The 25,837-nt window shown below is 32.4% G+C and overlaps 2 protein-coding genes across 2 annotated transcripts in view; both read right to left on the minus strand.

The window, feature by feature from the left end:
- The window catches only part of LOC129912522 (transcription initiation factor TFIID subunit 8), a 488,289-nt gene that overhangs the window by 31,155 nt on the left and 431,297 nt on the right, over positions 1–25,837 (minus strand). The gene's annotated exons all lie outside the window — the stretch shown is intronic.
- On the minus strand, positions 19,761–22,258 carry LOC129912521 (exopolyphosphatase PRUNE1). The gene is made up of 2 exons (XM_055990805.1): positions 22,067–22,258; positions 19,761–22,009 (listed from the first exon to the last, which is right to left on the minus strand). Exons 1-2 carry the CDS (start codon positions 22,109–22,111, stop codon positions 20,957–20,959), a joined length of 1,098 nt encoding a protein of 365 aa, XP_055846780.1. The 5' UTR covers positions 22,112–22,258; the 3' UTR covers positions 19,761–20,956.

Raw genomic sequence — 25,837 nt, forward strand, 5'->3', positions numbered from 1 at the left:
ACAAAGGAAAGATAATGCAGTTCACCCTTAGAGGATATGATATATGGAGTGCTTGTGCTGTTAGTTCCGTGAAGCTTTTATAGAGGGCTCTAGTTTCTCTAAGTTTTTCTATGATTGCATGCCTCCATTTTATATTCATTTGATGGCTGTCATCAACAAGCGTGTTTATTTACAGCTGCGGAACCGGACTTCTCATTGATGAAAGATAACACTGGGCAACAAGGTTTTTGCCACAAGAACCAAAATATACTTTTCTAGTAGTTTTTTGGGTGCTGAATCCGAATCCGAAGTCAGAAAAATTTGATTGGCATTCGTTTTTGAAATATTACCGTTAGAAAATGTCAAAAAACGTAATTTTGGCTGTTTTCGAGGTTATGTTTTTATGTGGAGTAATTAATTGTGAATAAATTTGTAACTGTGCCTATAAGAGCTAGTTTTATTCTTTCAAAAAATGTTTAAATCTTTCCGATATCTCTTTTATTGCCCGAGATATTTAAAATTTAAGTAGCGATCTTTGAATCAAAAACAACACTGGCCAACCAAATTACACTTTTTTTGCCACAAGAATCAAAATATACTTTTCTGAAGGTTTTTGGGTTGCTGAACTCGAATCCACAATCAGAAAAATTCTATTAGCCTTCGTTCTTGAAATATTACCGTTATAAAATGCAAAAAAGGGTTTTTTTTATAACGGTTATATTTCAATAACGGAGGCTAATAGAATTTTTCCGATTGTGGATTTGAGTTCAGCAAATCAAAAACCTTCCGAAAAGTATATTTTGGTTCTTGTGGCAAAAATTCTGTGACCAGTGACTTAAACTTTAGATTAAGTTTAGTTTCTCTTTGACTTATTAAATGAAACTTAAGTTATCTCGAGCAATAAAAGAGATATCGGGAAAATTTAAACAGTTTTTAAAAGAAGAATATCTGTTCTTATAATAACCGTTACAAATTTATTCACAATTAATTACTCCACATAAAAACAGAACCTCGAAAACAGCCAAAATTACGTGTTTTGACATTTTCTAACAGTAATATTTCAAAAACGAAGGCCAATCAAATTTTTCTGACTTCGGATTCGGATTCAGCACCCCAAAAACTACTAGAAAAGTATATTTTGGTTCTTGTGGCAAAAAAAAAGTTAAATTTTGTTGACCAGTGTAATCAGCGTCGGCTGCGACCCCTATCCATGCATATGGCGTTACAATGTATTAGTTATATTAACAAGCACTACATATATTACATATCCTCTAAGAGTTCACCCAATGGATAGCAGAATGACAAGGTAGAGTCAAAGTGGATCGAAGGTGTGATCTGATATTCAAATGAATAGCAGAATAGGGCTGTATGTCTCCTTTATATTTTTCGAACAAATAAATTTGAAAATTGAAGAAAAAACAGAATGGGCAGGTTCAGAAACGTTAGGGCCTAAATATTTAGGTAATTTCTCGGTCTCTGATTGGTCAACTGTCAAAAAAAATCCTTCCAATTTAGGTAATTTTATTGGGAAGCTGACTGGAAAGTTAGGCAAGAAAATTTTACCTAAACATTTAGGAAAGATTTTTTTCTCAACATGACAGATGATTGTTTTTAATTAATGAACAACGTTAGCAAAATTAAATCTATTTGTTTGAAAAACGAGTAAAAAGTGCTTTATCGGTTATAATTTATATTATTAATTTATTAAAGAATAGTGAAATTTGGTGTCTGCCCCATGCGATCTGTAAAAATCTTAGGTAAGTTTCGATATTTGACATCCAAACAAATTTAGTCAATTTAGATTTAGTTTTCGTTCAGAAAACGACGTAGCCTAAATATCTAGTCCCTAATATTTCCTGAACGTGCCCAATGTGTGTATTTTGTTCATTGTGTGGGTGTTCATAAGATAATCAAACTTGAAGTGTGCACCAGCGACGAATGTCAAATGCTCACATGTTGCGGTGTGTTCACGTTCACTTCACCAGAAGTATGTACTATGCTTAATGTCATGTCTGATTGCACTGGTCGGCAAAAAACAAAAAAAAGTCGGGAGCAAGAACTCTGTAAAGTGATTTTGATTAACTTGAATGTTCTGAATTCAAAACTGTTTACAGATTTATTCCACACCGTTGAAAATTTTTGAAAGGTCGCTAAAAAAGTCGCTTTTTTTTTGTCGACAAAGTCGCTAAATTTGAAAAAAAGTCGCTAAACCGTTTTCATATGTTTTTATATAGAAAAATAAACACAAGTTGCTTGAAACAAAGTTTTTATTAACAACAAAAAAATAACAAAATTAGAAACTAAAAAAAAAACAGTCTTCATTTTATAGCCTAAATGAGACAATTTCGCAAATTACAAAAAAGTGTTTTCACTAAGAAATATCTCATTTCGACTGTCAAGTGCCAATTCTGAAATGAGTTTAGACTTGAAAGACATTATTTGACAACCAATTAATAAAAAAAAATTAAAACAAACAGAAGATTTTTTTAACTCAACAAATAATTTATTTTTAAATGGAAATATAATTTTATTATGCTCCTTGCTTTTAAATATTGTGAGCTAAAGCCTAGTACGCAGATCGGGAAAAATTTTATTTCTCATAGAAATTTTTTCTCGGGACAAATTTTGTCTTGAATATTCTTCCAAGCTGTACGCAGTTCACGCGCAAAATTTAAATATTTGGAGCCGCAGTAAAGAAAAAGCCCCCACTTAATTTTGCGCGGACAAATAATGTTCGAACCATTATTCTGCCGGCAAAAATTGTAAATAAAACAAAATTGAAAAAAAATTCCAACAAAATTAAGGTGCACTCTTTAATAAAATACTTGGAAAGTGAAGACGAAGCAAATACAACTCGGAATCAAATCAAAAAAAAAAAATTAATTTAATTTGAAAGAAGAAAAAACTTAGAGGAACTGCCCTATAGTTGCCACTCCCCATGTGATTGGCACCTTGAGTTTAAAAACCATTTACAGTTACTATTTTCATTTTTTGTTTAAAAATTCACTCTTCCCGCCTTTGTTGGCATATTCTTAGCAAACGAGAAATTGATAATTACAAAAAAGGTATTCATGCCTATTACAGAAGACGCAGTGACTCAGTCCCCGGGAATCTACTCGATCCGCAACCGAATCAAATTTCAATCTGTGAACTCCCCGGGATGAACTGTATTATCGAGCCACGAAAACACACTAAACTGCTTACCGACATATGTCATTGGTGACACTTACATAGCCAAATGTCATTCTATCACTTCCGCACCGGCGGCTTCAGTAATGAGAAATCTTGTGAAAGTGACTCTCACTCCCGCCGCAGTGCATCTGCGTCTTCGGTAATAGGCATGATCAGTGGCGTATTGAGGGGGGGGCTCAGGGGGCTCAAGCCCCCCCCAAGCCTTCCAGATCATGTTATTTTTTACATAATTTCATTGTAATGTATATGCTTCACTGAAACTTGTTCGTAAATCTTATAGATTTAGAGGCAGCTCACATGCTCGAGCCCCCTCCAAGTTCTGAAACGGCTATTTGTGTTTGTTTGAGTAAGAGCCTTAGCTGTAGCTGGGGGTTGGGTGGTTTTTTTCGGATTTAAGTCCAATTCGAAATTCTTCAGATCACTTTTTAATATAATACGTACGTCGAATATCATCACCGTGTAATTTTGCAAAAGTTCTTATGCAATCTCGATAAACACTTTTTTCAAAAATTATATACTTCTCAAAGCTATTGGAAATAGAAATATTTGATATCTCAAAATCTTAGTGGTCAACATATGTAACTAATGGTTTCTTTCAGCAAATGCCAGTTTGGACTTCGAATTCGGATTATAAAAGCAACATATTACGAAAAAATATATATTTCGAATTAAACATCTAAAATAATTTAATGGAAAATTAGTTTCTAGGCTTTCACTTTCTGCATTTTTCACTCATTTAGATTTTCTGATCGAATTCAATTCACATTATTTCTGTTTGTAAATTTGGTGCCTTTTTTAATGAATCTATAATTTTTAGACAAAATATTATCATAACTTATTTGTGTCTCCTTATTTTTTCTCTTGAATTCTTCTTTTTTTTTCATTAAAATTGCCGATAAAATTGCATCCAGCAGTAATAATTTAACTTCAGAAACAAAATTAAAAAGGATGATCCTTCAGCTATGACAGTTCGAAGCAATTTCGAAGTTTTTGAAATTGATCCAAATGAAGAATATGATATTTTATTTCACGTGAAATCTAAAAGTGATTTCAATTCACTTTCGGTCGAATTGCGGAACAAGAACTTTAAAAACAGGAGACAGCAGTACGAAGCTGTCGACGTCGAGAGCAGTTAAATGCTACTATACCACTTTCAGTATCGCAGCACAGCGCTTCACTCTCGATCAAAGGTGAATAAAATAGAGAGAAAAATTTTTCGTACCCCTCTAAAAAATGTTTGAAAAATTTTCTAGCCCCCTCCAAATTTTTTTCTGGATACGCCACTGGGCATGATTAATAATAGTTTTATGCTATACGGAAAAAACTGCGAACATTCGCTTAAGGTGCCAATGATTGGGCAGTTTACCCTAGGTAATTTTTCGAACTTCAAAATTTTGCGCAGGAATAAAAAATGTTTTGTAGAGATTAAAATTTGTTTTTTTCCCGATCTGCGTACTAGGCTTAAAGCGCAACTCATGGAATAACTGAAGAAGACGGCTGGATCCAACGGCGACAATGGATGAGTCAAGAAGTCTTCGACTAATTGGTCAGATACCCAAACAAAACAATGCAGAGAGGTTCTGAATAAAGGGTTGTACTTTTTTCGTACATACATACATTGGAAGCAGTGCAAAAGAACACACCTACCTTAGAGGATATAATATATGGAGTGCTTGTTCCTATACCTAATACATTGTAACGCCATATGCATAAATAGGGGTCGCTGCCTTCGTTTTTCAGTGCGAGTCTGGTTCCGCAGCTGTAAATAAACACGCTTGTTGATCATTGTATATATATTTCTATAGTACTATCATGAAGTCGAATTTAGTATTATAGTTCATGTCGCCACTTTGTTGAGGTGGCGCTCAGTGAGTTTTTTTTCATACAAATTCTGGTTCTTCAAGTCACCACTAGTCACCTTTTAGTACTTATTTTTGCACTTTTGAAGGTTTTGTGTTCTTTGACAACACAAAAGTGTAAAAAAAAAAAAATACACCGGAGTAATTTTAGTACTACGGAGTACCCCGGATTTACTCCACATTTTTATTTACACCGATTTGCACACGCACTTGCACACACACTTATGAATTTGAAGTTTGACATTTTAAAATTTTGTTTGAAAATTGAAAAATGCGAAAAGTTTTTCTTTCAAACTCTTTTGTTCTTAACAGAAAACAACCATTATGAATATATTTTCTACTGTGTTATATTCCGCCAGATATATTTCTTCCATTTTTGCGTTAATTCTTCACTTTTTCCAAAATGAAATTGAAAACTCAATCATGCCTATTACCGAAGACGCAGATGCACTGCGGCGGGAGTGAGAGTCACTTTCACAAGATTTCTCATTACTGAAGCCGCCGGTGCGGAAGTGATAGAATGACATTTGGCTATGTAAGTGTCACCAATGACATATGTCGGTAAGCAGTTTAGTGTGTTTTCGTGGATCGATAATACAGTTCATCCCGGGGAGTTCACAGATTGAAATTTGATTCGGTTGCGGATCGAGTAGATTCCCGGGGACTGAGTCACTGCGTCTTCTGTAATAGGCATGAATAAAAAAAATTTTCCGCCAGTGTTCTTCATCATTAAAAAAAAATTATGTGCCAATAACAAAAAAATCCCATTTTTTTCTGCGTTGATGGGATATTTTTATTTTACAATTATTAAATTATCAATTAGGCTGAAAAAAACCGATCAGAAGCATAATGAAAAATATACCAAAAGTAAAACTAAGTCCACTTCTACACGAAGACGGAAAGCGCGGGACGCACATAAGAGCAAAGGAGAAATAAAGTTCGAAAAAAGGGAAAACGAAAATCAAAAGGGAATTGGAAGATGATTTCTGCGTCTTCCGTCTTCGTGTATTATGCTTCATATGTTATTAATATTAATTTTTCTTTTCAATCCATAAAATGTTTTCCCTAGGCCTGTTATGACTATTTTTTTCGAGGAAATTATCCATTTTTGCCTTGTCACACACACAATTACATTAAAAAAAATTACTCTCATTATGTTCTTTCACTCCAGAAAAAGGAGTAAAAATTTAGAGTACTCCTTAATAGAGTGAAAGAAAACGACATTAAAGAAACTAGAGCCCTCTATAAAAGCTCACGGAACTAACAGCACAAGCACTCCATATCCTCTAAGACACCTACCTACACACATGCAATGTAATGAACTTTGAGTTTGAATTGAAGTTGTGGGTATGGAAATGGATGAGTTAATGGATAGGCTTTTTTTTAACTCAGAAAAAAGCTATGAACAAAGCCAGAACATTTCGAGCACGCTCTGAATAGAATCTGATTTGAGCAAAGCTTGTTCTGAGCGCTCAGAATAATTTTTAAAACACACCTGAACATTTTTCTATTTACTTGTAATTTTCTGTTACAAAAACAAGAAACAAATTTTAAAACTTATTAAAATAAAAAACTAGACGGACTACTGCACTCTTGCCGTCTTGCGTCATTATTTAATTTGTTGAAATTTTTTTCAATTTCACTTGCAATGAAATTTTTTTTTTAATTTTTTTTCCAATTTCACTTGCAAAAAAGAAATACAATTTTAAGAAAAAAAAGTCGCTATTATGAAATTGGTGAAAAGGTCGCTTTGAATAAAAAGTCGTCGCCTGGTCGCTTAGGCTTCAAAAAGGTCGCTAATAGCGACTAATGTCGCTTAGCGGTAACGCTGATTCCATCATGTCTAGTTTTTGAGCTCTGCTCATCACTATTTTCAGAAAAACTATTTTTTAATGAAATATTTTTTGACGTTTGATTTAAAATATTGAGAAGGTTCAGAAATGTTAGGGACTTAATATATTTAGGTAATTTCTCGTTCTCTGATTGGTCAACTGTCAAAAAAAATCTTTCCAGTTTAGGTAATTTTATTGGAAAGCTGACTGGAAAGTTATGCAAGAACATTTTCCCTAATTTAGGAAAGTTTTTTTTTCTAGACTATTGATTATGTCGAAAAAACATGGCAATAAGGAAATAAGACGTTCACGGGTTATTATTGCAGGAATCGTTCAATGGGTTATAAGAGAAGATAAAACCGCGGAGTGCTATTAAATGAGAGGGTGGAAACTGAAAATAGGGATGCAAAAGTCCCCTTTTTGGTTTTTTCAATATACCTCGTAAACCAAGCAAAATTTTGATATATTGCACATAAAACTTTTTGTAGAAAATTAAATTTCCTATTGGAATAATGTTTTTTAAAAATTGAAAAAAAAATTTCCACACCGAAGTAGTCGAAACAATCATACAAAAAATATCAAAAAAATCGATTTTTTGAGTTTTTTTGCTTTTTTAGTTTTAATTTTTTTTTTGGGTTGAGATAGACATAAACATAGCTCCAAAGAAAACAAGAAGATTAAATTTCCTTCAAAATGCTGTGCTCAATAAATTTTTTCATTGAAAAATAACCGAAGTATGGCCATTTTAATCTATCTTTTTTTTCGCATTTTTAGTATTTCTCAAGTAAAACAGAAACATTTGAGGGGAAAGTACGCTAACTTAAGCACCAAGAACTGATAATGAGATTTTGTAGAGGGGTTAAATATAATCATTGTTTACTACGGGAGGGGGGTCAATGTCACCCCGTTTTGGCGGGAGGGGCAATTTTCCTAAAAAAATACTCAAAATAAAACAAAATTATTAAAAAAACAACGGCAACACTTACAGTTTTGATTATTACTTTTTTCAAAAGCTACAATTATAAACTAAATATTAATTTTAAAATGAAGTTATTTTATAGTCCGGGCGGCCACTGCAGAAACGCTCAACTCATCGAGCTAAAGAAAATTTCAAATGGGAAGTGAAAGAGGGCTATTAGTAGTTACGAAAACCACAGGTCTTCCCGTTCGCATCCTGGCACGATTGGCGTGGTAAAGTGCATCGTGCATCTCATAGAGTTAAAAGACAATATTGGTGTCAAATTAAAGGTGCTATTCTCAGCTATCAAAATTCAGAGGTCTTCCGGGCGAAAGTCTGGCAGTTTTGTCATGTAGCCCGTTTTAAGGTTAGAAGCGATAAAAGTGAGTTTTTTCATAAAGTCTTGTTTTTTGGTATTTTGGTGGATGAGTTAAGGAGTTTTTTCACTATAAAATAAAAATAATAGTTATTAGCATTTAAATATAAAACGATGTTTTGGAAAAAGCTTGATAGTTTATTAACAATGACCCAAAGTATATGCAAAACTACGAATAATTCACGAAAAATTCTCAAATAATACGCTGCGCCCCTTACAACTTACCGAATTAAAAGGCGACTTTAATTTCAAATTAAAGCTAATAATGTCTTTTTTTGAAAACCAGAGGTCTTCCAAGCCAAATATTGGAAGTTAGGTCACGCAGCTTGTTTTAAGGTTAGGAGCGTTTTTAACTTAAAACGTTCAAGCAGGCTGGGGGTGAAATGTCAAGATGTGGCTTGGAAGACCTCTGGTTTTCAAAAAAAGACATTATTAGCTTTAATTTGAAATTAAAGTCGCCTTTTAATTCGGTAAGTTGTAAGGGGCGCAGCGTATTATTTGAGACTTTTTCGTGAATTATTCGTAGTTTTGCATATACTTTGGGTCATTGTTAATAAACTATCAAGCTTTTTCCAAAACATCGTTTTATATTTAAATGCTAATAACTATTATTTTTATTTTATAGTGAAAAAACTCCTTAACTCATCCACCAAAATACCAAAAAACAAGACTTTATGAAAAAACTCACTTTTATCGCTTCTAACCTTAAAACGGGCTGCATGACAAAACTGCCAGACTTTCGCCCGGAAGACCTCTGAATTTTGATAGCTGAGAATAGCACCTTTAATTTGACACCAATATTGTCTTTTAACTCTTTGAGATGCACGATGCACTTTACCACGCCAATCGTGCCAGGATGCGAACGGGAAGACCTGTGGTTTTCGTAACTACTAATAGCCCTCTTTCACTTCCCATTTGAAATTTTCTTTAGCTCGATGAGTTGAGCGTTTCTGCAGTGGCCGCCCGCTCTATTAATCAATTGTTTTTGAAATAAACGAATGATTCCGATAAAGAAAGTATTTTGAAAGTATTTTAAAAGTAGTTCAGTGAAATATTTACAGATTTACAATTTTTGGATCAAATGGTAGAGTCAAAGTATGTAATTAAAAATTTTAATAAATTCTTTATTCTCATTGGTTCTACAAGTGATAACTTTAAATCTGTAAGCTTTAAATGTACCTTTTTTGCTCTGAATAGTTATAAATATTTTTTTTTTTAGTTTTTAACATTAGTATTTAACGTATTGAATAAACAACAACATTAAATTGAAGAGATGAATCCAAAGCATTTGCCACCTACAAGAGCAAAAACGCGGTAGTGGTCATGTTATAGTTTGGAGTGCGTGCCCCGTGACTTGGGTATGAGAATTAGACTTTATTGATGGAATCATGAACAGATATCAATATCTTGGAATTTTCAAATTTAAATTGTCCGAAAACTTGAAAAAAAAAATAAACATTTCTTAAAAGATAACGATACTTAGCACCAGGGCTGCCGTTTCGAATTTGCGTTGAGGACTACTTTAAATGTTTTGAGGGGAGTATTTCACGCTCAAGAAGAGTATGCAAAGTAAAAATATTTACAAATTGTGCTAAATTCACAATTAATTTTAATAAAAGATTTATTCTTAAAAAACTCGAATTAACATAAAAAGATTTCTTAATCATTCTATGTCGATGTGCTTATGTAAGTCTCATTTTTATAAATTTCTCAAAACAAACAAGTTAACAAAATGTTCTCATAAAATTTTTTTAGAGGATCCCACATAGAGATTGCAATCCCCGGATTCGGGATCCCGGCCCATTTTTTCATCCCGAAAATCCCGGGATTATAGCCCTCCAATCCCGGGATTTTCGGGATTGGTGGCAAAATATTCGCATACAAAAAATGACTCAATTCTGCAAAAAAAAAATAGAAAAAACTTTCCTTACTAGTTGATTGTGGAATAGACTTCTCAGTTCTCACGATGATTGAACGCTTTGGACTTTTAAAACAGAGCATTCAAAAATCGCTTATCGATCTCAATCACCTTATAAGGTTTGAAGAAACAGATTTTGATTTGATAAATGAGATTATTGAAGTACCTACTAGCTCCAATAAATTAACAGTTGAATCTCTTTGCCGTTCTGATTCTAACTTGAGTACAGCTGATGGTGCTCTTAAATTTCTTTTTTAGCAGTTAGAGTCGAAAACTTTAAAAAAACTTTGGACAGCTTTTATTAATCGCTTGAGCTTGCGGCGGCGAGCAGAATTATCTGGTGTTCTTGCTCACCTACAGAACTCAAAAGTAATTTTCGAAAACTCAAGCCCAAAAGTAAGAAATTTATTTTCAAATCCCAACAAAATAACATTAATAAAGCAAATTACATCAATTTTAAAACGTGTGGGTGCTGTCAACGATGACTATATTCATGAAACTAAACCTGTTCCTGTTTCTTCAAGCTGCGAAGAATTAGAAAATGAAGTTAAAAATAGTCTCAAAAACATAGAACCCTACCAAAATATAGAAGCGACTGATGAAACGACTTTAATTAAGCTATCAAAATAGTGATGCTGCTTTTAAGATAAGATAAGAGGAAAATACTTAGAGCAGGCACATAAATATTTAATGTCCATCCCTCCAACGAGTATTGAACCCGAACGTGAATTTTTTGCTGCTGCAAGTTTTGGAACCAAATTTAGAAGCAGACTTGCAGCCAAAACATTTGCTCCTTTGCTTTTTATTCGATTTTACTATAAAAATAATTCCAATTTAATTTAATTTAATATTTATTTAATTGTTTAATTACTTTTTAAGTAAACCTACAGACTGAATTAATTATGAATTAATGTTTAGAATATATAGTTTATTCCGTTTTCCGTTAGCAATATTTTTTAGTTTTTGTTTAAAGCTATTTTGTTTTACTTGTTTTGTTTGTTTTTATGAAGAATATAATTTTTTTGCTTTTTGTCCGTTGTTAATAATAAAAATTAATGCATAAAACTTGTTTTTTTTGCCTTCCAAGTTGAGTCTGAAAATATTTTTCAAATCCCGGGATAATCCCGAAATCCCGGGATCGGAAAATCATCCCGGGATTGCAATCTCTAATCCCACATCTAATTAATGCGATTTACATAAGTATCCTGTTTTGCTGTATAAAAATAAAATGATTTTCTTATTAAACTAAACGAATTATATTAAATTAATACTTTCAAGAAATTCAGAAGATTCGTCACTATTTTTTGAAGACGGAAGTTTTCTTATAAAAAAACCATGTAGAAATCCATTTAATATATATATAATTTTTGAAAACTTTAAACACATTTAATTTAATTTTTAAAAAATTAGTAAAAACTCAACATTATGAACCTTTAAGGCCCAGTTGTACAAATATTTAATCCGTGGTTCAGCAACTTTTATCTTTTGAAATCGGTGGTAAGGTTCCAGTTTAGCACTGATGCAAGGTTCACATATGTAAAAATAGCCACATTCATGCTTGTACCGAAGTTGACCCGCAGCTAATCCGCCGAAATCGGTGGGTTAAATTCCTGATCCGAGGCTGAACCACGTTTGTACAACTGGCCCTAAGTGGGTCACGGAAATAGGAATAATTTTCATTTACGGGAAAACTTAAATGTTTTTAATATTATTTTTCAATAACATTTTAATTAATAACCATTTGTATCAACTATCAATTGATAGTTGTTAATCGGAATTAGGGTGAATATGTTAAAAATAAAAAAAAAAAAACAATAGGTACTACAAAATATAAATAATTCAAAAGTTGAAATAAAAATAATAAATTCATTAATGTGAAAAACAAAATACTTTAAAAAAGATAAAAGTTATGATATTCTTTTAAAAAACGATATATGATGTTTTTAACATTAGTATTTAACGTATTGAATAAACAACAACATTAAATTGAAGAGATGAATCCAAAGCATTTGCCACCTACAAGAGCAAAAACGCGGTAGTGGTCATGTTATAGTTTGGAGTGCGTGCCCCGTGACTTGGGTATGAGAATTAGACTTTATTGATGGAATCATGAACAGATATCAATATCTTGGAATTTTCAAATTTAAATTGTCCGAAAACTTGAAAAAAAAAATAAACATTTCTTAAAAGATAACGATACTTAGCACCAGGGCTGCCGTTTCGAATTTGCGTTGAGGACTACTTTAAATGTTTTGAGGGGAGTATTTCACGCTCAAGAAGAGTATGCAAAGTAAAAATATTTACAAATTGTGCTAAATTCACAATTAATTTTAATAAAAGATTTATTCTTAAAAAACTCGAATTAACATAAAAAGATTTCTTAATCATTCTATGTCGATGTGCTTATGTAAGTCTCATTTTTATAAATTTCTCAAAACAAACAAGTTAACAAAATGTTCTCATAAAATTTTTTTAGAGGATCCCACATAGAGATTGCAATCCCCGGATTCGGGATCCCGGCCCATTTTTTCATCCCGAAAATCCCGGGATTATAGCCCTCCAATCCCGGGATTTTCGGGATTGGTGGCAAAATATTCGCATACAAAAAATGACTCAATTCTGCAAAAAAAAAATAGAAAAAACTTTCCTTACTAGTTGATTGTGGAATAGACTTCTCAGTTCTCACGATGATTGAACGCTTTGGACTTTTAAAACAGAGCATTCAAAAATCGCTTATCGATCTCAATCACCTTATAAGGTTTGAAGAAACAGATTTTGATTTGATAAATGAGATTATTGAAGTACCTACTAGCTCCAATAAATTAACAGTTGAATCTCTTTGCCGTTCTGATTCTAACTTGAGTACAGCTGATGGTGCTCTTAAATTTCTTTTTTAGCAGTTAGAGTCGAAAACTTTAAAAAAACTTTGGACAGCTTTTATTAATCGCTTGAGCTTGCGGCGGCGAGCAGAATTATCTGGTGTTCTTGTTCACCTACAGAACTCAAAAGTAATTTTCGAAAACTCAAGCCCAAAAGTAAGAAATTTATTTTCAAATCCCAACAAAATAACATTAATAAAGCAAATTACATCAATTTTAAAACGTGTGGGTGCTGTCAACGATGACTATATTCATGAAACTAAACCTGTTCCTGTTTCTTCAAGCTGCGAAGAATTAGAAAATGAAGTTAAAAATAGTCTCAAAAACATAGAACCCTACCAAAATATAGAAGCGACTGATGAAACGACTTTAATTAAGCTATCAAAATAGTGATGCTGCTTTTAAGATAAGATAAGAGGAAAATACTTAGAGCAGGCACATAAATATTTAATGTCCATCCCTCCAACGAGTATTGAACCCGAACGTGAATTTTTTGCTGCTGCAAGTTTTGGAACCAAATTTAGAAGCAGACTTGCAGCCAAAACATTTGCTCCTTTGCTTTTTATTCGATTTTACTATAAAAATAATTCCAATTTAATTTAATTTAATATTTATTTAATTGTTTAATTACTTTTTAAGTAAACCTACAGACTGAATTAATTATGAATTAATGTTTAGAATATATAGTTTATTCCGTTTTCCGTTAGCAATATTTTTTAGTTTTTGTTTAAAGCTATTTTGTTTTACTTGTTTTGTTTGTTTTTATGAAGAATATAATTTTTTTGCTTTTTGTCCGTTGTTAATAATAAAAATTAATGCATAAAACTTGTTTTTTTTGCCTTCCAAGTTGAGTCTGAAAATATTTTTCAAATCCCGGGATAATCCCGAAATCCCGGGATCGGAAAATCATCCCGGGATTGCAATCTCTAATCCCACATCTAATTAATGCGATTTACATAAGTATCCTGTTTTGCTGTATAAAAATAAAATGATTTTCTTATTAAACTAAACGAATTATATTAAATTAATACTTTCAAGAAATTCAGAAGATTCGTCACTATTTTTTGAAGACGGAAGTTTTCTTATAAAAAAACCATGTAGAAATCCATTTAATATATATATAATTTTTGAAAACTTTAAACACATTTAATTTAACTAGCTTACCCGTGCGAGACTTCTCGCATGCTTAAATAAAAAGAAAGTATAGGTAGGAAGGTACAAATGTAAATGCAGAGTGTGTTTTTTAAAAAGTCGAGAATTACTAAAAAACTCCTGTTTATCCCATTTAAAATACATTGGATTAGCCCCAGCTTAAGTTAAACAGCTATGAATATGGCACATTAAATTTAGCATACATTTTATAATTAACTCTATTTCAAACAGGTTGCCGCAACTAATATCTCAAACTTGGTCAATTTGAAGAACTTGAACCGATGTTGAATCATGCATTCACCACCTTAAATCGTCAATAAAAAAATTGTTGAACGTAAGGTTTCTGTCTGATTCTTACATCCGACAATTTTTCCTTTAACGATTTTTCTTTGCTGTTGTATTGGGCTTTTCCAAAAATTATCTAAGACCCATTTAATTCACACTCCATTAAATTTTATATCGCTATTCAAAAGTGGAAATTTTAAAATTCGTATCTACCTACGTGATTTCATAGTTTTTCATTTTTAATAGCCACTTATCATATTTTAGCTTAGGAAGTACCTAAACGGACCTAACACCCCTATTACGATTGTCAACTATCAATTGATAGTTGATAAATACTGAAATTTGATGTTTTAAAATCGAAATGGGGGAAAACTGGTCATTTTTTTAATGGATCTTTTCAGTTACATTTCGTTTTCAAATTTTTTTCAAAGCAAATAAGAGATCGAATTTTTTTTTAACAACTATAAATTCTTTGCTTCCGGCTACAAAGAGGTTAAGTCACAAAATTGCACTTTCGGGTTTTGATGAAAAGAGAATAAGCTCTTTTATTTGGTATCAAAAACATAAATTTAGAGTAACTCTTTCTTATAAAAATAAGAGGATCAATACTCAAAAATTCATCGATTTTCAACTTCAATCGGATTTTCTGGTAAACTATCATTTATGTAAGTCCTTTTTACCCAGGGGCAAAGAATTGATAGTTGCAATCGTAATAGGGGTGCAACACTTACGCCCCTATAGCACGCAAAGAGCAAATGAAGGGTCCAGGGGAAAAACGGCACATGTCCACTTTTTGTCAAAAATAAACGAATGATGAGGTCTTGTAGTATTTACTGACCACTATCTGATGGCATCCTTACTTTTATAAAACAAATTTAAGCCTTGCTTTAAGTACTAAGTTGTATGGAGAACAAAATTTAAAAATGCATTTTTCTCGAAATGAGTTGGAATGGACTTGTGCTGTTTTCCCCCTGGAGCCTTCAAATATTCCGGCCTTTTTCTTATGTACATTATGTATATACTATATATGTACATACATAGGTACACTTCCCAGACTTTTCCTGGCAAATGGAAGATGAAATGTTCCTACGGAATATGTTCATACATATATGTACTTACAAAAAATCTTGAAAAAAAACCATAGGTGTGTTTTTTTGTTTTTGTTTTGTTTTTTGATTTTTGAAATCCATGCAAATATTTGGCACCACTGTACATAAACTTTGGCAGCTGTCTGTCAGAAAAGTCGCTTTTGTTTTTTTAATATTAACTTCGCAGTGGAAGGCCATTACATCCATGATGGATGCAAACAAATTTTTTCACAAAAAAAAAAAAAACAAAAACCATAGCATGGCATCCATTTTGGATTCAAAAAATTTCACAAAAAACCAAAAATCAAAACTGACAGTTCTGATTCTGAAAAAAAAAACAGAATTTCTCTTCTGGTTTTAAAAACAGAATCAGAAGCAGAATCACTCACACATTCATAGATTTAAATGTTAGCAGTACAAAATGTTTGCAGCACAAAAACAAATGAAGTTTGGCGCGATTACACATATATGTGGCACATTTTAAACTTCAGATTCTTCGGAATACAAAAAAACTGTTCAATTGGGATTCTGAAATCTGAATCGAAGAACAATTCCGGATTGCCAATTAAAAACGCCAATAAACGTTTGTTATTGTTTTGTTTCTGGCGGTGTTTTTTTCATAAAGGGAAATTCCAAAAACTATCTTTGTCTTTTCCTTTTCTAATTTGACATATCTCGGCAGGGAAAATGTAAACAAAAAACATATTTTCACACACACTTACAACAAACACTGTATGTTCGAAATCATTTAACCATAAACAAAAAATATTTTTTGTTTATGCATTTAACCACAAAAACTTTTATATTTCGCGATTGTTTTCAAATTTAAAGTTTTTATTTCCGATTAATTAAAAAAAAATAATTAATTTTACATATTTATTTTGGAAAACACGAACTAAATTCACAAAACTCTATCACAATTCGCGCCTCCTTTTGTTTGTTTATGTCTTCACCATCCCAGCTATAGCTGTAAATTTTTTTTTTTCTGTTTTCTTTTGACTGTTTTCTTATACTGACAATCGTTGGAAGTTCCCCACTGAACTTATTCCAAAGATCCTGTCAAAAGCGATGAACACTTCCACTTTCCAATCATTTTGGAAACATCTTATGTAGAAGTGTTCAATGATCTGAAAGAATAATTAAAATAAAGGTAGGACCGCACTTGATGTTGAAGGAACTACGCTAAGTACACCAAAGTAAAAAATAAGCAAAATATTTTGTATCTTTCATTGGTTATCGGAACTACACTATGTGGAATATAATTATTCCTATGAAAATATCGTATTATGTGATAAATGAATAAAATAAATCAATTATTTGTATTTGACGAATTCGACGGAAGAAATAGCCCAACTTTCTACTTTTTCATCTGTCGTATCCTTTGACATTGGTTGTCAACAATAGATCAGTTAAATTTTCTGTTTCGGAGTGCACACCGGGGAATCTCAGAACTAAGAACTGTGTTCTTTTCTTTTCTGATTTTATGAATTGTGAACTTTAGTTGTTTATTTGTGAAGAAAATGTAATAAAAGTAACATTTAATGATATATCTAATAAATTATATCAATTAAATACTAAAATTCTGTTGTAGAGTTCAATTTTACTATGCCAAAGTCATATCTACAAATGATAATCTGTTATTAAAATTTGTTTTTAACTGAAGAGCAAGTACATACATAAAGTCTAGTAGCGTATTTTATTTTATTAAAAAAAAAAAAAACAACGATAATAGTTAACAATTTCTTGCATCAGAACTTCCTTAGTGCACATTCATCGAGAAAATATCGAACACACCTTGGAATTTAAAGTGAGCTGTCAAAAAGCAATCCGTCATGCAACGTATTCTTTGGGTCACCCCTTTCTGTCCCATCCTTCAATTTCAACGGATTGATTGACACAACGGGTGGAACGGATTCTATGGGTTGGGGCCTTTAATTTCAAATTAATCTTTCGATCCATTTTACCTCGATGAGGATTAGCAATTTACCATTAACCATTTGACATTCAAAATTAAATAGTTTACGAAAATATCTAATTTGGATTTTAGTGAAAACATGATATAAGGCACTTAAATACAAAATAAAACTTTTGAGTGATCTTTTTTTTACGGAGGTTGACTACCCAGAACCTCAACAGTTGGCATTTTCAATTTGTGTGCCAAAAATGAAATAAAAATGTATAACTAATGTTACATGTAACAGGGCTGTTTAGGTACTGCCTAAAACAGAAATAATTCTCCTTTTTTCAACTTTTTTAACCCAATTCCTGTTTGATTAGACTGAAACTGTGTAGTTTTTTTTTACAAAAAAGAGAGCCCCTCTTCTTCCAAATTTCTGCCCAAAAATTTCTTCGGACAAAAGTCTGAAATCTTTCAAAAGCTAGTGCCTTCTTTTTTTCTTTTAATAAATGATAATTTTGTCCTAAAAGAGTTTGCGTACTTTTGCACAATTTTTTCTTTCTCTGAGAGGATTTCATCCCCACTTCTAAAATTTGACAGGTTTCATATTTTTGTCCAAACTTATCTGCAATTTGTTTGTACATAATAATGCTTAAAATGTTAACCATCAGAATTTTTAAGCAAATCGGAGAATTTACTCGCCTAATGAACGCCCCTGATGATACGAACTAATGATATACGAACACCCCTAATGTGAACAGGAACACGCCATGTCAAACATTTCCAGATTCATTGGAAAGTGGTAAAAAGTCATTTTAAAATTCATTTTGGCTGGAATATTATTTTTTAAACAAATTAAGATTTCTTAAAAATTATAAACATTTATATATTTATATTTTGCCAGATTCTGGCGGCAGAAATTCGCCTTTTTTTAAGATATAATTTATTAAAATCTGTTCGGTGTAAGTCCCGGAAAAGGGTGTTCGACAACCGTAATAATATATATGATTTTTAAAAAATTAGTAAAAACTCAACATTATGAACCTTTAAGGCCCAGTTGTACAAATATTTAATCCGTGGTTCAGCAACTTTTATCTTTTGAAATCGGTGGTAAGGTTCCAGTTTAGCACTGATGCAAGGTTCACATATGTAAAAATAGCCACATTCATGCTTGTACCGAAGTTGACCCGCAGCTAATCCGCCGAAATCGGTGGGTTAAATTCCTGATCCGAGGCTGAACCACGTTTGTACAACTGGCCCTAAGTGGGTCACGGAAATAGGAATAATTTTCATTTACGGGAAAACTTAAATGTTTTTAATATTATTTTTCAATAACATTTTAATTAATAACCATTTGTATCAACTATCAATTGATAGTTGTTAATCGGAATTAGGGTGAATATGTTAAAAATAAAAAAAAAAAAACAATAGGTACTACAAAATATAAATAATTCAAAAGTTGAAATAAAAATAATAAATTCATTAATGTGAAAAACAAAATACTTTAAAAAAGATAAAAGTTATGATATTCTTTTAAAAAACGATATATGATGATATTCTTTCTTGAAAACGTGCAGAATAATTTAGACCACATAGTAGGTACCTAATGGAAATATAGAATTAAGATAATATTAATCCATTATTGAAATATTGTTGAAGGGAGTAAAATTGAAGAGTGGGAGTACGGTGTATGCCTGGGGAGTACAAATACTCCCTTAGTAGCGATTTCGGCAGCCCTGCCTAGCACTCAGCCAGAATATACATGGAATGGTTAGGAAGTAATTGTGTAAGGGTGACAATACCCCTTCCTAAATACCTGGATTTATATATAATTGAAAATTTGGGTTGGGGTTAAAATTCTGTATGTTCCAAAATTCGGATTCTAATATTCTGTATTCCAAAATTATGTATTTTAAAATTTTGTAAATTCAAAATTCTGTATTTTAAAATTCTGTAAATTAAAAATTCTGTATTCTAAAATTCTGTAAATGATAAAAGAAAAATGTTTTTGATAATGATGAAAAGTGCGTAATCAAAAATATTTTTTTTTGATCATTTACAGAGTTTTAGAGTACCTACAGATTTTGTTATTTTCTTTGCAGAAAATACTTTGAAGTAAAGTTACTTACTTACTTAGGGTGACCAGCGCCGTAAGGTGGCTACAATCCGCTGTGGATTTGGGCCTCAGCCAACAAGCTTCGCCAGCCAGCTCTATCTTTAGCTCGCTGCTTCCAGTTTCGCACGCCAAGTTGGTTGAGATCCGCTTCCAATTGGTTGCGCCACCTCAGACGAGGTCTTCCTTTACTGCGCCGTGACCCTCTGGGTTGGAGTCGAAAACTTTCTGGGCCGGAGCATTGTTGTCCATGCGCTCAACGTGACCTAGCCATCTCAGGCGCTGCACTTTAACTCTCTTGGCTAGGTTAGTGTCCTTGTACAACCCGTAAAGTTCGTTGTTATATCTTCTTCTCCAATCACCATTAATGCATACGGGACCAAAATCGCACGAAGAACTTTTCTCTCGAAACAATCCAGGATGTTTTTATCCGCCTTCGTTAAAGTTCATGCTTCTGCACCATATAGCAGGACTGGGTTGATAAGGGTCTTATACAGGGACACCTTAGTTGCTCGAGAGAGGGCTTTGCTGGTCAGTTGCCTTCTCAAACCAAAGTAGCAGCGGTTGGCAAGAGTAAATCTCCGTTTGATTTCAGCGCTTATGTTGTTGTCTGTGTTAATAGCGGAGCCTAGGTATTTGCATATAGCTAACAGATATTGGATTGAATTTGAATGATATACTTTGAATTCGAAAATACTAGTAATATTTACCCAAGAATCTTCATTTATACATATTTCATGATTTTGTTTTTTATGTTTTATTTGTTCTTGTCTTTTTTTTTTGTAAGGTCTTTTAGGACCATTTGCTGAAATGAACTTAAATATTTTTGTAGAACATAAACTCTTTTTCGTTAATTTATTAATTATACAAGATAAAAATGTACCTATAGGTTTGAAATATACAGAATTCCAAAAAGCAGAGTAATGGATTTGCAGAATTTTGGATTTACAGAATAGAATACTGAATTTTTTATTCAGATAAAGAAGTTTAAAAATTTGTGGCATTAACATGAGTATTCCAAACCAAATTGCTTAGAATTGGCTTTACTCTTAGAATGGAATAAAATAAGTTCTGACTTCACGAAAAAATTGGTGGAATCCATTTCAGGCCGACTAACAGCAGTCATAAGACAAAAAGGATTTGATATTTATATTCTTTAAGAAACAATAAAATTCTTTATTAAAACTATATAGCTTTTTCTTTGGGCTTTATTTAATTTTATATTTTTTGCATTGCCATTTTCGTGGTGAATCACGGTATAATGTTATATCTGTTTCTTTTATTTCTATCATGCAATCAAGAAATATTAATATTAAATATTGTCTCAACGTTTTTTATGTTCAAAATAAGAAAAATAAGTTGCTTTTTTTTAACAAATACGTGAATTCATTATTCATAAATGTAAAGATAGTTTTTGTAAAGCAATGGTTAATATTTTTCGTCCAAAATTTTTTTTACAATTGGAAGGATCTGTTTTCTAGTAGCTCTGATGTTTTCTTGTTTAAAGAAACGACCACAAAGAAAATTTGTATTTTCTATTTCTTGAAGTTGTAGATTTGGCTTATCATGGATTTTAATTTTATCCAAAATTTCTTCAAATAGTCCATCGTTATTTATGTTTATTAGCCCAATATCCCTTATCACATCTGAGCCATTTGTTATCTTCATACCAATCAAGACAATTGATGAAGAATTATATTCTTTGGCAAACATCTCTATGGCATGCTTGGCATCAGGTTTTTTAATAAATTCCTGCACCAAAATAGGGTATCCAGGAATCGCAACTCTGATGCTCCCATCCGAGTTAGAGATTAATTTCATGTCTTTATGGAGCAACTGATAGGGTGTTAATGATTTTATATCTTCTCGTGCTTTAACCAGCTCGGCAAATACATTCTCACGGTGATGCCCGGGATCTGATATTCCCACAAAATTTTCAATCTTAGCAGCAATTTCCGAGTCCAGCTCTGTTTTTCGACACGCTTCGGGTGAAAAGTTAACCGTGTCCATAACGATAGCGCCGTAAAGTAGTTGCAGTGTTAGTTTAAATTCGTCGTTTAAGCCCCTGGATCGTAATATTAAATCGGCGATTAGAGTGGCACACGAGCCAACTTGTTCGATAATTTTTTTGGAAGCTATGGGAAGTTCAGCAGAACTATCCACCGGACGGTGATCGAATACCTCTATAACAGAGTCCCTGTAAGGTGAGACGTGGTGATCAACTAGAATCACCGAGCTTTTTTTGATAAACTCATTACTTGTGTCGTCTTTGAACACAAGAAGTTCATCTGTTATGTTGTATTTTCCCAGAAAGTATGTAACTTCAGTTTTAATGGGAAAGCTTGTACGTGGGATGTTAAGAATAGGTATGAATCCAGATTGGTCGGGATATATTTTAGAGTAGAAAAATGCTAGTGCAATTGCAGATACAACTGAATCGAGATCACAGCTTTCATTGCCGAGAATGACACAAAGTTTGCTCTAAAATAATATTTAATTTTGAAAGCGGTAATACTTATAAGAAAATTATAAACTTACAGTTGAATTCAGAAGAATTTTCGATCTTTTTAAGAAAGATATCATTTTGATTTTACTTATCTTATGCAAATCTTATGGAACAAAAAGCCGCAAAACAAATTCCGCTGAATTCAAAACAAATAACATTTTTTTTTTATCATTCGCAAAAATTCAGAAATGGACTGCAAAAGTCAAATCGATTTGAATGGGTGCGTTCACGTACTGTCTCCGCCTCCACTGAGCATGAACATGTCTTGAAAAAATACAATAGGGATGTTTCAGCTATTACACGAAGCCTCAAGAGGCTTAGGGATGTGCGAATTGCTTTAAAATGTTGGTTAAATTCTCTACCACGATTAAATTCTGACGTTTGGTTAAAATATATATAAAGTTAAATATTTTAGTATGAAAGTGTAAGAAAGTCTCAATTTCTTATGTCGAATTCCTTTCAATTTTTTGAATCGCCTCAAAAAAATCGAGTTTTTGGTGTTAAAAAGGAACATGAAAACAGACCGAATTCTTTTTTCGATTGTATGTGTGTCATTTGACAACAATTTTTAAACGAACGTCAAGCTGAAACCAAAACAATTTCTGCAAAATAAAACCAGAGATTCTTTTGATCAATAATTTTGTTTATTTTCTTCGGTAATATAATATTATGTACAGTGCTTATAGCCGATTTTTCAAAACAGAACAGACGATGTGAAATGTGAAGTGCATTTGTTTATAAAAATAAATGTTAAGGCTTAACTACATACACCACTTTTTGAAAAAGTACAAAAGTGAAAATATTTTTTTTCTGGCTAGCGGAATTGTTTTGCAAAAAGGAGTTTACAAATTGATTTTTGGACGAAAAAATAAGCTTTCTGCATTATTTGTTTTAATTTTCTAGCCCGAAAAACCATACAAAAATGCGTTTGAATATTTTCACTTTTGTACTTGTTCACTTTTTGAGCCAATGTAGTTAAGCCTTTAAAATAAAAAAATGTATAAGTGAAAAATAATTCCTCTTTTTTTATTTTTAGTCCGGTCAATTTAGACATCCGAGGTTAAATTAATTCCGAGCAAGCTGAAAATTAGTAGGATTGTTGGAAACACCATTGTAAATTAAATCTTAATAGTCCTCATCGATCCGAGACCTGGAAAAAAATTTATTTGGGGTCAAAGGTCACAAAAACTGGTTTTTCACGATTTTCAGCAAAATGGTTGGTTTTATCAAAAAATTTTCACTGCAAAAATGGAAGACCAGATTATTATCTATAAAAAGTGTCATGACACTTTTTTTCCTAAGACGCACCGTTTCTTAGTGCCTGGCTACACGGTGATTTTTCAATCGCCTAAGCAGTGAGTTTGTAGGCAAGAGGCATGGTATAAAAAGACAAGGTATGATCATTAGAGCCGCCATCTTACAAAATGGGGTAATAGTGTTTTGACGTCTGGCATTTGGCAAAGTCAAAAGCAACAACAATTTCCAAGACAAATTTGTTTACAACAACAATTTCAATGGGCTGGGCTGTCAAAACACTAAGTAGCCATCTTTTTTTCTTTCATTTGACAGTTCTCGATACTGAGTTTTTTCTAATGATCATACCTTCTTTTTTTATACCATGGGCAAGAGGGATGAGGAGTGAAGGGGGAAGATGCTCACGAAGGGAACTGAATTTTCTGAGGGAAGTACAGTTCCATTGCTAAATTTTTCCTCTTTTTGACGTTTGTTCCTAGAAAATGTAAAAGTGGAACGTGATTGGGCACAACAGTGTGTAGCCACCGCATGTGATTTTTCAATCGATTGAAAAATCACTGTGTAGCCAGGCACTTAGGCATAACGATTCAAAAAGTTGAAGTTGAGTTTTAATAGTCATAAACAGGCCTATTCTGAAAAAGAACTCCCAATTGAATAGTTCCTGAAATAACATTATTTTTAGCTTGAATTTCGTTCTTCAACGGTTTAGAATATGGGGAAAAAAATGGAAATTTTCACCATTTTTCCGATTGGGAAGTTCGAACATTTGTCCTTGTCTTCTCTTTCTTTTTACAGTTACCATTTTGACGTTTTAAACTCGGCGAAAACAAACCACATTTGTTAATAAATACAGCATTGAAATGTATTTTAGATTTAGTAATTTTTTCGATTTTTAGACACTAGATTAAGTTTTAGTAGAACGTAGTTACAATAAAACACTTTAAATTGATTTGTATGAGTTTTTTTTACAGATAAAAAGTGCTTTGAAATGGTTTTGGTTTTCACCCGGTTTAGAAATAATTTTTTTTTTGTTCGTTTGTTACTGACGGCTGTGCGAAATTCCGAATTGGGGCTTTTCTCCCGAAACCATTTCCCAGGGAATTTTTGTTTAGAAGAGGTTAGAATATAATACAGGGTGTCCGATAGAGAATGGACAACCTTACAACGGCCGATAGCTACACTTATGAGTTATGATTGTTCTAAAAACAGATAGAAAAAAGTTCTATCGCAACCAGCTCAAAAAATATTTGGGCCTATTCTGGGAGATCTTTTATTCTGCTATTCTGTTATTCTTTTATGAATTTCCATACAAAAATCTAATCTGTCAAAAAATCTTTTATGATTTTCATATTTGGTATTCGGCATACGAAATCTGCTATGAAATCTTTTATAAAATCTTTTACGAAGTTCGAACTGTCAAAAATTCTTTTACGAATCTCATTTTTGGTATTCAGCAAGCCTAATCTGTTATGAAATCTTTTATGAATCATAAAAGAATAAAAGACAGATTTTTGTTGCTTTTATCATAAAAGATTTCATGAAAGTAGCAAATTTTCAATAAAAGTAAGTGCTATGGACCCTGATACGACATCCTTTGACAAACTTAACATGTCTAAATTTTACTGGTAGGAAATTGAAATGTAGCTGAACGAATTTGTCCGATATCGACTCAAAAATTAGTCGAAACGAGGAAAGAGTTGGAATCAATCAAAGTAGAGAGGGTGGAGGGCAATACGACGAACAATTCCAAATTAATGGAAACTAGAAATTGGAAAAGTTGGAGATCTTGACAATATTTTTACCTACTTACGCCTGTGAGTCATAATTTGTCCAAATGAATAACATTAAAGATTCGCTTAGAAGTATATTGTCAGATGATTCCAACTTTATCTTTCAGTTCAGCCTGCATTTTGCTTAAAGTGACGAAACGTAGCCCTGATAGTGCCTGGCTACACGGTGATTTTTCAATCGCCTAAGCAGTGAGTTTGTAGGCAAGAGGGATGAGGAGTGAAGGGGGAAGATGCTCACGAAGGGAACTAAATTTTCTGAGGGTAGTACAGTTCCATTGCTAAATTTTTCCCCTTTTTGACGTTTGTTCCTAGAAAATTTAAAAGTGGAACGTGATTGGGCACAACAGTGTGTAGCCACCGCATGTGATTTTTCAATCGATTGAAAAATCACTGTGTAGCCAGGCACATATAAACAGCTTCGCATCGAGTTCACAACAAGAGAACTCATACTACAATATTTCTTTAACTTTTTATTTTTTGTTTCTTTGTTTTATTTTGTTGAGGTACATCTAAAAATTGAAAAGTGAAAAATTTCAAATTCATTTTTTTCAAACTCAGTTTTTCCGAACGTAAAATTTGAAATGCAGAAAGCTTATTTTTTGGTAACAATTTTTGTAGTGTTTTTCAAAAACAAATAGCGCTATAAAGAAATAATAATTTTGTAAATCTCCCACTTTTTGCAAAAAGTGGCCATTTAGTTATACCTTTAATCTGAAATTTTGTTTTTGTTTTTTTTTTTTAAACGAACTACAATAATAA

This window comes from Episyrphus balteatus, chromosome 2 (genome assembly GCF_945859705.1).
Source record: "Episyrphus balteatus chromosome 2, idEpiBalt1.1, whole genome shotgun sequence".
NCBI classification, from domain to species: Eukaryota; Metazoa; Arthropoda; class Insecta; order Diptera; family Syrphidae; genus Episyrphus; species Episyrphus balteatus.

Coding starts and splice junctions, on each gene's coding strand:
- LOC129912521 (XM_055990805.1), bottom strand. CDS start 22,111: ATGATATCTTTCTTAAAAAGATCGAAAATTCTTCTGAATTCAACT. Junction 22,010..22,066: donor AAATTCTTCTGAATTCAACT/GTAAGTTTATAA, acceptor ATATTATTTTAG/AGCAAACTTTGTGTCATTCT.